The sequence below is a fragment of the Vicugna pacos genome, chromosome 13 (assembly GCF_048564905.1).
Source record: "Vicugna pacos chromosome 13, VicPac4, whole genome shotgun sequence".
Taxonomy (NCBI): domain Eukaryota; kingdom Metazoa; phylum Chordata; class Mammalia; order Artiodactyla; family Camelidae; genus Vicugna; species Vicugna pacos.
In genome coordinates, this window is record NC_132999.1 from 63,708,006 (window position 1) to 63,724,523 (window position 16,518).

At 56.5% G+C, this 16,518-nt stretch overlaps 1 protein-coding gene and 1 long non-coding RNA gene across 2 annotated transcripts; both read right to left on the reverse strand.

The window, feature by feature from the left end:
• Positions 1–518: 518 nt before the first annotated feature.
• On the reverse strand, positions 519–12,630 carry RNF207 (ring finger protein 207). The gene is made up of 17 exons (XM_072975524.1): positions 12,099–12,630; positions 11,313–11,445; positions 9,969–10,113; positions 9,792–9,873; positions 9,642–9,717; positions 9,440–9,565; positions 8,987–9,033; positions 8,637–8,709; positions 8,497–8,565; positions 7,998–8,066; positions 7,812–7,909; positions 6,848–7,034; positions 6,494–6,679; positions 6,170–6,221; positions 5,729–5,846; positions 1,794–1,874; positions 519–812 (listed from the first exon to the last, which is right to left on the reverse strand). Exons 1-17 carry the CDS (start codon positions 12,287–12,289, stop codon positions 641–643), a joined length of 1,905 nt encoding a protein of 634 aa, XP_072831625.1. The 5' UTR covers positions 12,290–12,630; the 3' UTR covers positions 519–640.
• Positions 12,631–13,745: 1,115 nt separating this feature from the next.
• LOC140700997 (uncharacterized) lies at positions 13,746–16,475 on the reverse strand. Its single transcript, XR_012079770.1, has 2 exons — positions 16,225–16,475; positions 13,746–13,987 (listed from the first exon to the last, which is right to left on the reverse strand). It is a non-coding gene; the product is annotated as an uncharacterized lncRNA (long non-coding RNA).
• Positions 16,476–16,518: the final 43 nt, after the last annotated feature.

Below are 16,518 nucleotides of genomic sequence, written 5' to 3' on the forward strand. Positions count from 1 at the left end.
TAATAGCAATAAAGGGCGAACAGCAGGAGAGCGATCGGGGTCGGAATAGGTAGCAGGGAAGCCATGATGGTGGCTGCCTCCTGCCACGCAGGCCGCAGGGCGCAGGCCGCCAGGTGCTATTGCTTTGCTTCATGAGCTCAGCTGGAGTGAAGGTTTCTCCCTTTTGCTGAGTCAGTGCTCAGATTACTGGGTGGAACTTTCCAGCAGCTCCCGGTTAACAGCGGGGCTGTGATTTTGGAGGAACTGGATTCCTCTGAGGCAGGGCAGCTGCTGCACAGTGGGACAGTCTCCTTGTCTAAATTTCAGACAGGTGCACCCCAACGGAAGCTTGAGGGGCCCAGCCCGCAGACGCCAGGGAGATGCAGAGTGAACGAGGGGCCTGAGGCTGGGTGTTCACACATTTAACATTTTCCAGATGGACTGGGAGGGACACTGTCCCAAGTAACCATCATGAGGACCACGACTTTGAGCAACTTGAAGTCTAGACTAAGCCAAAGAATCTGAAATTAGGACCTGGCAAAGTTTCTGGGGTTTACTGCTGATACATAAGTACACCTTTGAAAAAAATGATGGGAACCACCTTGCCTTCAATTTCCCAGCCTTTGTAAAAAGCCCGACCACCAGGGACCAGTCCCAGTTGCTAGGCTGGGCGCTCTCTCCGCGTGGGGATGTCACCCCCATTTTTTGGTTTGGGTCTATGAGAATCTTTGTTTTTCAGTGAAGGCTCATCTGTGAGGCTGCTCAGAGCCCGGCTGTTCCCTTTAGGCTCTGAGGTCTTCTCTCTCTTTTCCAAGACACTTACTGGATCATTCCTAAAGAAACAAACTTAACGTGAGTTTCTGTCTGCTCCCCCCACCTCGCTGCATCCCAGTGCTGAAGTCCACTCGGGCAAGGGCTTTCGGAACAGCCAGCCCTTCTGGAAGGCACCGGTAGATGAGCATATCTTCTGAACCAGAACTACATTGTCTCCTAAAGTATTATCTCATTTCTAATTTTTTAAAAAAAATTTTTGGTGGGGGTTTATTTTTAGAGGAGGTACTGGGGATTGAACCCAGGACCTTGTGCATGCTAAGCATGTGCTCTACCGCTTGAGCTATACCCTCCCCCCTCTGATGATGTTCAGTTGCCAAAGCAGCAGCAGTTTGGTCTCTTAGCTCGTGGTGACAGTGCTTTGAATCGACCCTCCCTTGAAGCATCTGGGCTAAAAGAGGTGCTTGGGAGGGTGGGACAAGTTTCTGCTCTGTCACCAAGCACGCTGTGGCTCTCTATGGCTGCAGACCTCCCCGCACCCCGAGGCTCTCCTAGCTGCGGCTTTCTACAACTCTGTTCTCCAACCCGTGACTAACACTTTACTGAGAGTGCAACACTGAAAGATGAGCCTGTGACGGTGACATGTCTGTTACCGCACATTCTTCTCTCCCCCTGGCAAGTGTTTTGGCAAACACTGTGGCTCCAGTGAATAGTAACGCTCTCACACAAATAAATAACCCTCAGTCACTTTTTCTCACGTAAGGGGGTTTGAGTGACGCGGGGTGACAGCCTGCGTGCTCAGTGGTGTGAGCGGGGCGGCCGGCAGACACAGCCACCCCAAGTTATAAAACGTGGGTCAGGTCTATCAGCCACATGTGTCATCTACCAGGTCACATGTTTGAAGGCACTGTGTAGATTAAGAGCCCCTCCGACCCCGTGTTTTACAAACTGAGGCCCTGCCGAGGCCGCAGAGCTGGGCTCTGTCTTTGTCGTTGTGTGTGTCCCTGAGATGAAGTTGTTTGCTGTGGGAAGACTTGCTCCACCTGGCCTGGGCCTCGCCATTCACGCCGTCGTCATACGTGTTTTGGAGGTGGTCCGACTGTTCATCCACGGGTGCCTGAAACCTGGGCGAGAGACAGCAGTTACTGGGAACCGGGGCGGTGGGAGAGGTGGCCCGCCGCGTGCCCCTAAGCTCACTGCACAGCCTTGTGCTAACACTCAAGGGCCTGCCTCGAGCTCTGGGCCTCAGATATTTGCTGTGGGCGAGGGCCATGGCAGTGGATGGGGGAGGCCAGGCCCTGGCCCCGCGGAAGCTGCGTTCCAGTCGCGGAGACACGCCAAGGCTGGGAAGGACACATGGAGCCGGATGGTGACAGCAAGCGAGGCCTGCTTTCACCAGGGTGGTCTGGGGAGGCCTGCCTGTCGACATTCAAGCTGCGACCTGAGTGACGAGCATCCGTGGAACCACCTGGAGCAAGAACCCTTCCTGCAGAGGCTGGGAGTAGAGCAAGCCCAGCTTCTCCGGGGACTGACAGGCCGTGGTGACCGGGGTGTGGAGAGGGTCCCGGAAAGGCTATCGGGGCCCAGCACAATAGGCTATGTGACGTGCTGGAGGGGCCGGGGCTGGGGCTGACGACAGTGGCTTGGATTGGGGGCTGCAGTGGAGACAAAGCAGGTGGGTGAGACAGTGGAGCCAGCGGGATCTGGGGATGGGTTGGAAGAGGGGTGAGGAAAGGAATCCAGATGTCTCCCCGGCTTTTTCCAGGAGCATCTGGGTGACTGGTGCATTTACTGAGATGAAACAGGAGGACCATGTTCCAGGGGAGGAAATTGAGTCCTGGGGCCATTGTAGGACTTGAGGTACCCGTCTAAGCAGAGACACCCCCTCCCAGGAAGGGACACTTGGAGATGAGTCTGGAGCTTGGGTGGGTCCGTACTGGGGACAGGGACTGGGGGTCGTCTGCACCACCACAGGGGTTTTAAAGCCAGGAGACCGGGTGAAGCCCCTGAAGGAGAGGGTGCAGAGGGAGGAGTATGCCTGGGGCTGAGCCCTGGGGAGAACTGACATCTGGGCCTTGAGCCAAGGAGGCAGAGCCAAGCCAAAGGGGCTGAAGGAACAGCTGGGGAGGCAGGAGGGAAACGGAGCGTGGAGGGTCTCTGAAGCAAGAGCAGAGCACGGTGAAGGTGATGGACGGTCTAGGCTCCTCAGTGCTGCTCCTCTGAGGCCAAGGGATGGAAAGGTCACTGATGAGTGGATTCTTGGTGGGCGGGGGGCGTGGCCAGCAGTGGGAGGGGAGGAAGCAGAGGGCAACTCCAGACACCTAGGAAGTGGTGCCAGGAAGAGGGCTGGAGGCAGCCTCCCTGCTCACCCCAAACCTCCAGGAGCTTGGCTCCAGCCCGAGCGCCTTTCCAGTTGCTGAAACTGACCACAGATGCCATTTCCCCACAGAGACGTGACTCCCCCAGGTGTTGCCCTTTGTGGGCGGACAGGAGCACACTACTGGAAGCCAGCTGCTCACAAAGCAGAGCACACAGGAGGGAAAGGGCACAAATGATAAGGGCACGGCTTAGTCTGGGCACACAGGACGTCACCTCCACCCAGAGGCCCTCCAGGATAATCACCATCCCAAATGCTAACATGAGACGTTAGTTCGCTTGGTTTTGAGGTTTTATAAATGGAATCACACAGTATCTAGAGTAAACTGCTTTGAATGTCAGCTTGGGAGGAAACAGCGTAACTAGTCCTGGATAGACAAAGATTGATCAGAATTTGTGCAGAAGGTATGAGGAGTGGAACTTCTCAGTGTGACATGTTAAAATAGTCACTTAAAAGGAGGTTTGACAGTTTTGGATTAATGTGGCAATTGTACACACACACACACACACACACACACACACCCTAATTCTCCTTCTTCCCCAAACTCACTAAAACTAGTAAAGGGACCAAAACGAGGGGGTAAAAGAAAAGCCTCTCCAGGTTGAGGGCAGGAAAGGCTAACACCAAAATTTTGGAGGCTGGAGAGCAACTGGACAAGTGGTCACTGAGTTAGCAGACCCGGGAAGCCTGAATTCAAAGTGCACAGAGCAAGCTGAGGCCAATTCCCACCAGAATCCTTAGGGGGCTCAGGAATGGGCAGCCCCGTTGCCTCTGCAGGACTGAGTGGGATTGAAATAGGACGATGAAGGTCAAGATCCCTGCCTCTGAGCATGCTGGCCCCACACCCCTCAGAAGTCTGCAGCGTTAGTCTCTGGAGGGTACAGCACACAGGTGAGAACCAGAAAACCAGGTGTGCATACAGATGCTCCAGGTGTGCGTACAGATGCTTCCAGGAAGGAAACCGGGAAGAGATCTAAAACTGACACTGAGGCATTGAAAAAAAAAAAAGAAAAGCAAAATAAAAAACTCTGACCACACAGATCCCTTACACTGAAACACCACCCATGGGCTCAGAGCGTCCATCCTGCCCTACACAACCCCACCCTAGCCCCAACTCCTAACATGAGCACGTAATCAAAGATTTCCTGACCATCTGACAAAAGCCTTTAACATGGAAGATAGAAACATAAACAAACAAAACATAACTTGGAGGAAATAGACCTCAGGGAGAAGGAAACTTAAAAAAAATAAAAGCAGAGGCGGTTGGGGACATAGCTCAGTGGTAGACTGTGTGCTTAGCACGCACGAGGTCCTGGGTTCAATCCCCAGTCCCTCCATTAAAAAACAAAACAAAAACCACCACCACTAGGGTGGGGGGGGAGAAAGCAGACACCTATCAGCCCCCGAGGGGCGTCCGTGAAACAACAAGACGCTGTGTAACAAGAAGAGGGCACAAAGATGCCTATAGTTTAAAATGTTTAAAAGAGCTCTTGGAAGTTTTCTTCAAAAATGAAGAAATGAATAGAAGAGTTAGAAGATAAGTGAGGAAATCTCCCGGAAAAAACAGCAAAGAGATGGAAAACAGGCCTGGAAGGGGAGGGTAAGTCAGAGTGCCAGCTCAGGGAGGCCCGTGTCCAATGAGAATTCCGCAAGTGGAGAAAAGCAACTGACCAGTTCAAAAAGAAATACGCCCAAAATGAAGGACATGAATTTCCAGACTGAAAGGGCCCACCAGTATCCAGTGGATGGAACTAGACCCTCACCAATGTGAAATTTCAGAACACTGGGAGCAGAGAAGATTCCACAAGCTTCTACGGAGAATTAGTAGGTCACCGTGCAAGGATTAAGAATCGGAGTGCCTTCAAACTTCTCAAGGAAGAGAATCATCTCCAATCAAGAATTTCCATCTGGAATTCAACGTGCAGCAAAACTATCAGTCAAGTGTGAAGGCGGAATAAAGATATTGCAGACGTGTGCTATTCAGAACAAGTCCCTCCTTTCTCAAGGGCTGCTTGGGGGATGGGCTCCACCAAGCCGAGAGAGAGGAAACCCGGATAGAGGAATCAGATCTCTGCCCAGAGCCAGGCAAGTGGAGTCCCCTGGAGCGTGGCGGAGGGAGAGCGCAGGCTGACCACTCTGCGCCGGCCCTCCAGGGCAACCAGCCCACCCTGGGGCCCAGAGACTTGAGAGACAGCACATTGAGGACCTGCCACCGAAAAACCTCTGGCACTGTAGCACCTTTCAGTGCCCAAGTGTGGTGCTGAGAGCCTGGTCGAGGTTCCTGTCTAGACTAGGTTAAACTGTGCACTGAGGAAGTTCTCTTTCCTCTGTGTCCTGCTGCCTGGATCCGCTGAGGACCCTCATTGCACCCCCAAGGTGTGGAGAGGGGGGTCGTTGTGCACCCAGAAGTGGGAATTCAGAGCAGCCCACTCATTCTGTGTTTTTGCAGATGGCCAGCACCTGCCCTGCCCAGGTGCCCTGTTTAAACGTTCACAACCCGGCCCACGGACTTCCCTGAGTGGGGCGCTTCCAAATGTGTGGCGCTTTCCCCACACACATTTGGAAGTGTCCTGGCTCCCTTGGAACACCCGCTGGTCTCACCTGGGCTCCAGCCGCTCCTTCACCTTGGCAATGGAGTGGACGTAGGGTGTGATCTGCTTGGTGATGGTGGTCAGGTAGGCATTCTCCTGTTTCAGCTGGAGAAGGTCACGGAGCTGGGCTGTGGGGGCCACGGCCAGAGAGTTAGGTCTTGTTGGCCTCAAATGCTTGCTCTCAAGCCTCAAACCATTTAGACATCCTAACTGTTTCAGTGGTGACCTCTAAGTAAGGAGTGAGGGGAGACTTGTGAAGGCATCCTACTTACTGAATCCTGACCTCAGATGTATAATTTTGGGGTCCGTTAGCAGCTGTGAGGAAAAGGCAAGGGCTAAGGGGAAGAGCATGGGGGTTCATGGCTGGTTAGTGGGTAACTGACTTCCTGCCCCTGAAAGCATGTGGTTTAGCTCCAGGGCTGCGGTGCACCCAGCATCAGCTGCCTGGGACCTTCATAAATCTCCTGCTCATTAGCCGCCCGCTGGTAGGATTCCTCCCAAATCTGAAAGAGAAAGTGAGTCGGACACGGCATGTGACTGTGAGTTGGAATTCCCACTGCGGCATTTCTGCCCTCTGGCTACTCAGAGCCACCAGGCACCTGCAGCCAGTTCCCATGGTTCCAAGTGGCAAAACCCAGGTTCCAGAGCCTGCCACACGAGGGCCTCATAGGGCACCAGGCCAAGGTCCTCCCCGCTCCCGTTCCTGTCTTGGGGTAGCCCATGTATATGCTGACAAATGGGGTGCAGGGAAGGGAGGTGCCTCGGGAGGGGCTACCTCCTGGAAGACGACTCTCATCCCCTCCACGGACGCGTACTCCGCAGTGATCTGGGCGTCCACCTGCAAGGACTTGTGCAGAATGTCGCCCATGATCTCGGCCTTGATGAGCGAGTGGTGCTTGGTGAGGTCCCGGTGCAACTCCTGGACCTGGTCCTTCAGGTTCTGCATCTCCATCTGCAGGCTCTGGGGGGAGAGACGACACGAGTGTCTGTTCCCTGCAGGCTGTGTGCATGGCAGGGGCGACGGCAGAGGGATGGCTTCCAGGCCACATGGCCAAGACTAGATTTGGCCAGTGCACCTTAGGGAGAAGGGGAGGAGCCTTTCCCAGCCCTCAAGTTCTGACATCCTCACCCGGTAGGAGTCCTCATAGTGGCGGCAGTGCTCCATGAAGGGTGAATCGTCACCCTCTGCCAGCAGCACCTTGGTACTGATGGACCGGTGCAGCGTGGGCTTTTGGACCGGTGACCCCAACATCTTTCCCACTGGGGAAGGACAGCTGGGCCCCAGCATTACCTTGGGGCCCGAGCCCCCTGCTAGCCTAGGGAGAGAACCAGAATGGATACAGATGTTGGGGGAGCGGTGTCCACAGTGTCACTCCTTCTCCTAGCCTCCCAGTGCGTTCTCAGCCCTCTCACCCCAGGCTGCAAACCAGAACCACACAGGAGCTCTGAAAAAACCTGATGCAAGACCACACCCAAGGCCAGTGACATCAGAAGGATATTTTACAACATCCTGAGACTGATGCTGATGTGCAGAAAAGAGTCCATCAGGATATCCTTAGGGCTGGTCCCCAGCAGACAGTATGTTCACTAACATATCCTGGACCTTGGAAATTTGGCCTGTCGTGCAGTCTCCCTTGCCTGGGGCCCGGGGGTCCTTGGCACACACATCTTAGGCATTTCTCCTAATTCCTCCTGGGTCTCTGGCTCTCCAGACTGGAGCCCGGAAGTCAGACCCCCTGAAGCTTCTGGCCACCTTAAGGTCCCACCTTAAGCTACCCCTTCCTTTCAGGGAGGAAAGGAGCTGAGACTGCAGCGGCGTTTGGGGGAAGCCCTCAAGTCCTCCTGTCCACGCCTGACCCAAGTCCGCACCAGTTCTACCAGGGGTTTCCGATCTGGGGGGGGGGCCCAAAGGCTACTTCCTGGCCGGGCAGACTCGCCTTTCTGCCCTGACGATTTCGGTGGCACCCAGATGCAGCGCGGGGAGCTCGGAGAGCTGGGAAGGGTGACGTGCGGTGGCCCCCAACCCAACCGGGAACTTGTGCCCGCCCCCTCCTCCCGGGTCCCGGTGCCTGGGAGGGCGCCCCGCGGCTCACATGCTGGTGCCACCCCCAGCACCCGCCGCCCAGCGTGGCCCCGGCAGCAGCAGCGGCTCCAGGCAGCGCGCGAACTCGGCGCGGTGGTCGCTGGTGATCTGGGAGGTGGGACAAGGTCCTGAGGCAGCTCCACACCCCGCGGGCCCCCGGCCTGCCCCCGCCCACCCAGCGGCGCTGCCTGTGCACCTTGCTGCTCTGTGCCGGCCTCAGGCGATGTGGCCGTGTGACGATGCCCTGCAGTCTCTCCATCAGCTCCTGCGGCGGTTCGAGGGAGGGCGCTCAGGTGGGTGGGGGATGGGGGTGACCCACCTCAGTGAGGAGGGTGGCCCCGAGGGCAAGTCTGTCTTTGGGACTTTCCCTGCTGTCCATTGGCAGCTCCAATCCTCCCTGGGATTGGCCCGGATGCCCACATCAATCCCATTCCCAAATCTTCAGGAAAGGTTGGGGGGTCTGGACTCCAGTCGACTCTAGGCACTTTGGGGGAGGAGACTTAAACTCCCTTCCAGGCTTTGCTGTCCGTTTAAAAGGGACTCAGCTGACCCCTGAATGGTTTGTAGATAACAGCGTGGAGGAGGGGAAGGTAAGCCCAGAGAACCCCGGCCCAGCCTCCAGGCAGGGGTTTCGGGTGTGCAGGGTAGGTTCCTGGTGGGGAGGGGGGTCACTCGCAGGAGCTGGTGGCACTCACATAGCCCAGGTCCAGGAACTCAGCCTTGTTGGCCAAACTGAGGAAGGAAGAGCAGATGACCAGGTGAACCTGCGAGAGGGACACTGCTCAGTGCCTGGCCTGGCTGGGGTGCCCAGCCCGCACCCCCCAGCTCCCCTTACCTGCAGGGTGGGCAGCAGAGTGGCCAAATGGGAGAGCTGCTCCTTGAAGGCCTTGTCCTTTTCTTCATACTGGCTGGTGGAGGGGCAGGCAGCCTCATCTGCAAGGTGAGGGCTGCCTACCCCTACCTGGGATGGGGGTGCCTCAGAACTGGGTGGTTTCAGCTCCCCACCAGCTTTGTGCAGCATTCCCTGTAACCCCTTCCCTGAGCCCTGAGCCCCCCTGCCCTCCTCACTGGTGTCACCTGGATGTCTTGCCTCCCAGGGTAGGGCAGGCCCAGGCCCAGGCCCAGGCTGTGAGATAGGTGTCTGGAGGCCAAGGGGCAGGGAGTGGAGACCCCACCACCACTCACCTCTGTACAGCTTGAAGCAGCAGCGCTTTCCTCTCTGCCAGTTTGTCCTGGGAGGGACAGTCTGCCACTGACTGCCACCTCCCAGGGCTCTCCCACTCCCCTGGGCCCCAGCCACACAGCTGGCTAGGCTGGCCATCTCTCCAGCCTACCAGCTCTGCTGCCTCCTTCTAGCATCCCACTGCCTGAGAGCCCTGGGGCCCTCCCTTTACTGTCACCCCCAAGGGAAGTCTTCCTGACCACCTTTCACCACCAGCCTGGGGCAGGGTCTTGCTCCCCTTCTAGAACTCTCCTGGCACCTGAGATGAAGTAGCTCCTGGAAGGAGCTCAATGCTTGCTGACCTGCACTGGAAACTCCACAAGGGCGCCTTGTGGGGCCTGCACTGTGTCCTGGGCACCGGGTCATGTTTGATAAGGATGCTCAGCCTATGGTCGTCCTGCCCCCCTGCCCCTCACCTGCATACTGCCGAAGAGGGCGTGGATGGCGGCCTCCTCATCGGCTGCGCTGCGTCGCACCTCCTCCACCATCGCCTGCAGCAGCGCGATGGCCTCCCGCGTGGCGGTCTGCAGGGCCTTCACCGCCTGGGAACAGGGCGGCCTCAGCCTCTTGGGCGCGCGTTCCCAACCCCAGCCCCGGCGCCAGGCACCCCGCGCTCACCAGCACCGCCTGCTGCAGCCGCTCGCAGCCCTGCACATACGCCGACTCGAGATCCACGCAGTGGGCCCGGCTCTCCCTGCCGGGAGCCCGCGGGTGAGCCCCGCTCCGGGCCGCCCTCCAGCTCCCCCACCTCCCGCGCCCTCTCCCCACCTCTGCATGTCCCGGAAGCAGCGGATGCACAGCAGCGACTTCTTGTCGGTGGAGAACATGATGTAGGGCTCGGCGTGCAGCGCTGCGGCGGAGGCGGCAGTGAGGGCTCCGGACGGTGCCGCCCCCATCCCCACCCGCGGCCCCGGCGCTGGTCCCCACGCGGCCCGTCGCACTCACTGCACTTCTGGAGCACGTCGCGGCTGCGCTGGCCCAAGGCCACGATGTCGTGGCGCGCGAACATGCGTGCCCGGTGCGTCTCGTCGCGGCAGCGCGCGCACAGCGGCTGCCCGCAGGTGTTGCAGAAGTACGTGGTCTCCGCGTCCTGCGCACAGAGCTCGGGCTCAGCCCGCCCATGGACTGGGAACCTGAGCCCGATCACTGCCCGCGAGGGAACCGCAGCCTCCACACGTCGTTGCGCGCATCAGTTGCAGCCTGGGGCAGGCGCGCGGCCAACTGCAGCCCTTTCATGGAAGTCCGAGGCGCAGCGCCCTAATATACCCCGTTGACAGATGAGAATACCGCTGCCCAGAGACTAGGTAAGTAGGGTCAGTAAAAGGCAGGTACCCAAAACGGGCATGGGGAGGGGGTTATATGAGGTTGTGGGGAGGGCAGACACTGCATTTGGAAAACTTTTTACCTACAACAAAACCGTGTGCGTGTCTGTGTGTGTGAAGCCCTTTCAAACTTCCCTTGGTACCTTCAATAGGAGCCAAATGGCCGTGCTCACTCCAGCCATATGGTCGGCACTTGGCTAGGAGAAGAATAGGAGTGACAGTGTGCAGGTGCCCTTCCCCAGGGCTGAGAGTCCAGGGCACTGACTCCAGTAATGGCTGAGAAAGTACAGACACCACCCCACAACTCTTTTCTTTGGCACTCAAGCCATTTCCTCCCCATGCTCTCTCTACCTTCAGCCCCTCACCTCCTGCTGGCTGTCTGTACTTCTGGGTAACACGTATCCTAGAATTTGCCCAGTACACCCCAAACTTTTGCTCCTGCAGGGACATCCTCCTGGATTTGGAATACCCCATTCAGCCTTCACAGGCTGGAGAGAGTCCTGCGTGTCCTTCACAGTCCAGCCTGAAGCCTGATCTCTGCTCCCTGGTCTTTCAGGATCACCCATCCAGCAGCACACTGTCTTCACTTCCCCTTGGGCTGCAGATAGCTGTGCACAGCTACCCAGGTAGCAGCGGACCCTGGAGAGCTGGCCCAGGTCTGTGCACTGGACTGCCCTTCCTGTTCCAATTTACAACTCCACCCTGAGTTGGGGACCAGTAAGCTCCCCCCAAATTGAAATGGTCTTAACCTCTGCAACTATCTGGCTGTTGGCTCAAGTCAGTTGTTTTCGACCTCAGTCTCCACGTCAGTAAAATGGGCCCACATTCTGGATACAGGGTGGCTTAGAGAGGTGCTGGAGAATCCACTGATGGATAACCCTCTGAGGACATGCTGGTAACACTCCAAGCATCAGGACTGTACAACCTGGCACTCTCCGCTCCCCACCCCACCCCCAGGCACCCTTGCCTGCTTGCCGCACTCCAGGTCACAGTTGGCACAGCGCACCACCTCCAGGCCATCCCCTGAGCTGTCCACCAGGAACTGCAGCAGCCGATCCACTGGAGGGAGCCCGCTGGGGCCCTTCACCGCCGTCTGGTATCTGCGGAGAAGCTTCAGCCAAGATCCAGATGCCCCTTCCCCAAGGCACCCTACCACTTCCTGCCCCATACATTCCAGGCTGGAACTAAAAATAGGACTGAGAGGTGGGGTGTCTGCAGGCCTGACATCTATAAATATCTCAGCCACTGCTCACTCTGACCCTGTCCCTCTCCAGTCCTGGGGAAATCCTGGGAGGGGGTTGGCAACCCAGGGTGCCAAAGGCAAAAGCCTCCCCCTCAACTCCTTCTCACTGCTTTGGGCAAATTTAGGGCCACCCTGGGTGACCTGAGCCAACAAAACATGCTTACGTTGACCTAAGACTTCAGGACCCCCAGGTGAGTTACTGATTGAGAGTGTTCTGAAGCTGTGCTGAGATTCCCATATTCCAGCAGCACTGGGTCGACAGGGCATGCCTTGTAGCCCGTCCTTGTCCTCTGACTTTCTGTGGGATGCCTTGGTCGATAACCCCAGGTCTCAGTTATCCTGATCTGTAAAATGGGTGGGAGCGTTCACGTTCTCCGTTGGAGAAGTACCAGCTGGGTGTAGACCTCTCCTAGCCTTCTCCACCAGGAGTCAGAACCTTGCCCTTCCTGCACGTAGGTCCCTGCTCAGGTAGAGCCAATTTCCCCTCCTCGGGGCCTTGGAGGCACTCACTGGCACAGCGGGCAGGAGAGGTGGCCATCGGCGGCGCGGCCGCGCAGGCAGCCGGCGCAGAAGTGGTGGAAGCAGTCCAGCAGGCACGGGCGCTCGTACTGCGCGTGGCACAGCGGGCACACAAGCGGGTGGCCGCTTGCCGCGTCCAGCGCGCTCGGGCCCTCCAGAGGAGCGAAGATAGCTCCGGACATCTTCGGGGACAGCGAAGGAAGGTGGCGGGGCGCCCTTGGTGCGGGAGTCTGTCCGCGGAGACCGCACGGGCTCCCGCCGTCTGTCTGCCCCGTCACTGGCTCCCTCTTACCTCTCCCGATGGACCCCACCCGGCGTCCAGCTGTCGTGGAGCCGGAAGCAACTGGGGCCCGGGGCCGGCGGCTGGAGCGCCGGGCGCAGGGAGAGTGCGCCGGGAGGCGTGCGGGCGCCCTGTGCTGGCCCTCCTCGCCTCTCCCGGGGGGTGCCCTGGAAGGTCAGGCCGCAGGCCGGCAGTGCTTCCTATCCAACGCCCAGCCGCCCCCTGCCTGTCTCTCCTCTCCCACCTCCCCTCACTCCCACCCCAGGAATTCCCCTCCCGGTGTCCTCTGGGTGACCTGCAGGCGACACTCCTTCCGTGCTGGGTGCACCGTTACTCGGGCGCGGTGCTCCTGTCCACCTTTCCCAGGCTGGCGGCCACCGGTCACGGTCGCGGCCCTCCAAACCTCGCCCAGAGGAGAAGCGGAAACCCGCGGATGGAAAGGACGGCTCCTGGCGAGGGTCCGAGGTTCCGACTGGACCCCGCCCGGGATGACACAGTCTGGAACCTGGAGCCGCGGGAACGCCGCGCAGAGCGGGGCCCGAGGACCCTGCCTGCGGGCTCCTCGAGGGTGCACGGTCCCCCTGGCTAGACCGGCCCTGTCCCGTCGGACTCGGGCGGGGACAGGAGTGGTTTCGCGCGGCCTCATTTCCTAGACGGCCAGTTGAGGGCGCCAGAGAGCAACAGCCGCCCCTCCCTCCCCTCCCGCAGACACCCCAGTGTTTGGGAGATCACGTGAGAGCGCTTGGAATCCCAGGGCTGCCTTTGGCTGCCTGGGGGGACTCTCGGCCAAGTTCCTGACCTCTTAGAGCCTCAGAGCCGGGTTAAACAGGGCGGCCTCCCGTTGATGAGGTGAGACTTCAATGAGGTGAAATGAACGTCCTCAGCTTCCAAAAAATTAAGACCCCACCCCCATCATCAGCCAGTTCTCCCCGAAGAGGTAGGTTTGGGCGGGAGAGTGAGAGAGGAAGCTCTGAGCCTCTCCAGCCGGCCCCCCTCTGTCTTTCTTGGCCCGGTAGGTACTTGTTTCACCAAGTGTCATTTTCTCCAGGGTCCCCGCCTTTTCTGCACACGTCATGGTGAGCTATGTGAAGGGGCCCCTGTCTCTGACCCTCTTGAAATCATAGTGAAGCCCAGAGCCTGACCCACAAAAGGCACTCAATAAAATCTTACTAATACGTAAAAAAAAATAGGAGATAATATTCCAGTTAGGTTTTGAAGGATGAGTAGAAGTTTGCCAGGGGGAAGAAAAGAAGTGAATTCTAGGCAGGAGCTACTTATTCCTTTAAGGGTCCTCCTTAGACCTCGTTCCATTTGTTCTCCAAGTCATAATAACGATGGTCAATGTTTATGAGCCAAGATACTAGTCAAAGCTCTTTTCCTTGTATTTTCTCATCTAATCCTGACAACCTTACAAAGTAGAAAATGTTACCCTAGTAGGAGGTAGAGCTGCTATACAGAACTGGATGGGTTCTTTATAAATAAATGATGCATTATTTTCCTCTGGAGGTGGCTGTTTGTTCCTGACACTCGGGCTTCTTTAGCCCATCCGTTCCGGTTTTCATCAATTTGAGTAATAGTTACTGAGCATCTGCCGTGGGCCCTGCACAGAGAAGGGAACACATCAGCCAAGTACACAAATAAACAAGTCCAATAATGACAGCCTGTGTTAAACGCTCCAAAGGAAAGAAGTGAGATGATGTGATGGAGGGTAGCCGGGAGGGGGTGGAGCTGAGGACACACTAGGTAACCATGGGCAGAGCCTCTGGAGGATGAGAAGAAATCAGAACCAAGAAAAGCCAGGAAGGGTTCAAAGCCGAGGGAACAGCAAGTACAAGGTCCCAGCAGTTGGAATAAATTTAGAGGAAAGTAAAGACCAAAGTGGGTGGAGATGAAGGGACTCAGGGTGGGGGTGAGGCTGAGGATGGAGTGGGTAAGGGCGGAGAGGGGACAGTGAGGGCGAGGGCTGTGGGTTTGAGTGTAGGGAGGAGGGTGCGAGGTGAGAGTGGTGTTGTGGAGGTGATGGTGGTCAGCTTGACACTCTAGACTAGAGACTGCAGGAGTCCAGGGAAGGGTGAGGCTGCACACACAGACTGGGGGAGTCGTGTTTAAGGGCATGAGTCCAGGGCATGCAAAAGGTCAAGTGCAGGTAAAGGCGAGAGGAGCTCTGTGCCCTGTGGCTCTTTCTTGAGTCCAGGGAGGAGGAAGGAGCAGCAAGGAGACACAGAAGGAGCAGCCAGGGAGGTGGGAGGAGAGACAGGAGAGCCTGAGGTGCTGGGGGCTCCCTGGGAAGAAGGGTCATCAAGGAGGCGGGAGTGACCTGTGGCGTCCGATGCTAACAGAAGCAGGAAGAGGAGGAGCGAGACCCGACCCCAGTGCTTAGCAGGGGGATGTCACCAGTGACCTCGATGGGACTAGGGCTTCAACTATGAATTTGGGGGACACAAAATTTGAGTCCATAGTAAAGAGAGAAAAGGGGTGGTAATTGACAGGGAATGCTGGGAGTTGAGAGATTGCTTTTTCCGTTTTAAGATGGGAGATTTTCTCAATCTTTTTGGGGGGGATGGGGAGATAATTAGGTTTTTATTTATTTATTAATTCAAAGGAGGAACTGAGGATTGAACCCAGACCTCGTGCATGCTAAGCACGCGCTCTGCCACTGAACTATACCCTCCCCGCTAAGATGGGAGATTTTAAAAAATGGTTACATGCTAATGGAGAAAATCCAGAAGAAAGGATACATAGATGATTTCATGAGGTGGGGGGCAAGGACTGTTGGAGTGATGTCCTCAAGTAGACCAAAGTATGCGAGATGAATGCCCTTATGTCAGGGTTGACCTCAGGTGGGGGCAAGGACCCATTTTCCATAGTAACAGGAGGGAAGGCTGAGTTGGGTAAAGATGTTGCTGGACGCTTAGATATGAAGGTGGGAGTGTCTGAAAATTCTCTTTGGATTACTTCTATGTTTTCAAAAAAAGAGTAATGGAAGTCATCAGCTAAGAGGGAGGTTTTGGGGCAAGGGGCTGGCAATCTGATCAGAGGTGGGAAATAGTCATGTAGAGGATTGTCAGGAAGCCCCAAGGCTTGGTCAGAGTTAGGAGACGTATCTGTCGGGAGAACGCACACTAAAGATTGTTAACTAGGTGCAAGACTTGTATCCTAGGTGACTTGAGGGGTGAAATAAGAACCGTAGCTACTGCAGGCAGGAAGCAGCTACCACTACTAGACTGGTTTTATTAAAATGTAGAAACTTGAAGGAGGGGGCCCAGGAAACTGATATCTTGAGGAGGAGGTGTTGCTCAGCTGGGGCTCGTGTCTCTGGGGAGAAGAAAAAGAGGCTGGTTCTACAAGTGTTGGAATAACTGCAAACTGGATTCAATGGCTGTTTCTGGAATGTTGCAAGTGGTACTACCAGGATAAAGACTCAGGAGTAGGTGACAGCAACAGAGCAGGAACAAGCAGGAAGGAAACAAAGAAGTCTCTTCCTCCTCCAGTCTTCCCTCTGAGCCCATTGAAAGGGACCCAAGCAGGGGCAGCTGGCAAAGCAGAAATGTGGTTTGTAGTCAAGAATAGCGGGGGGCTTGCAGCTTGGTCAGCTGGCAGAGTAACCCTGAGCGTAAACCTACACCAGTCAGCATTGTTTTCTTCCACCATGATAAGCCAGGATTGGGCTTCTACTAGGTGAATACGCGGCAGCCAGGTAAAGAGAGTAGAGGGTGTGTGTAACTGCGTGATTACAACTCAGGACCCTGGAATGTAAATGCTAAGGACACGAGGGGGTGAGAGTGAGTGAAAGTGATCCAGTCCATGGACTATAGGTCTGGGGATGAAGGACCTTACCACTCAACTTCGGTCCATGGACCAGCAGAAGCAGCAGCATCTCCTGGGAGCTTTTGAGAAATGCAGAATCCCAAGCCACTGAGACCCACTGAATTGGAATCTGCATTTTAACGAGAGTCCCAAGTGATTCCTGGGATGCCAGTTTGAGAATGGCTGGCAGAAGAGATTTTGGAACTGGGAAACTATTCGGCATGAACAGGAAAGCTAGGAGGTGGTGATCGGAGGGTAGGCGGCTTGAACTTGAAGTTGTGAAGAGTGTATCTGCAGCAAAGAGGTCTAGAGCACCTGGGCACC

Coding starts and splice junctions, on each gene's coding strand:
- RNF207 (XM_072975524.1), bottom strand. CDS start 12,289: ATGTCCGGAGCTATCTTCGCTCCTCTGGAGGGCCCGAGCGCGCTGGAC. Junction 11,446..12,098: donor CTCTCCTGCCCGCTGTGCCA/GTGAGTGCCTCC, acceptor GCTTCTCCGCAG/ATACCAGACGGCGGTGAAGG. Junction 6,222..6,493: donor TGAGAGTCGTCTTCCAGGAG/GTAGCCCCTCCC, acceptor TTTCTCTTTCAG/ATTTGGGAGGAATCCTACCA.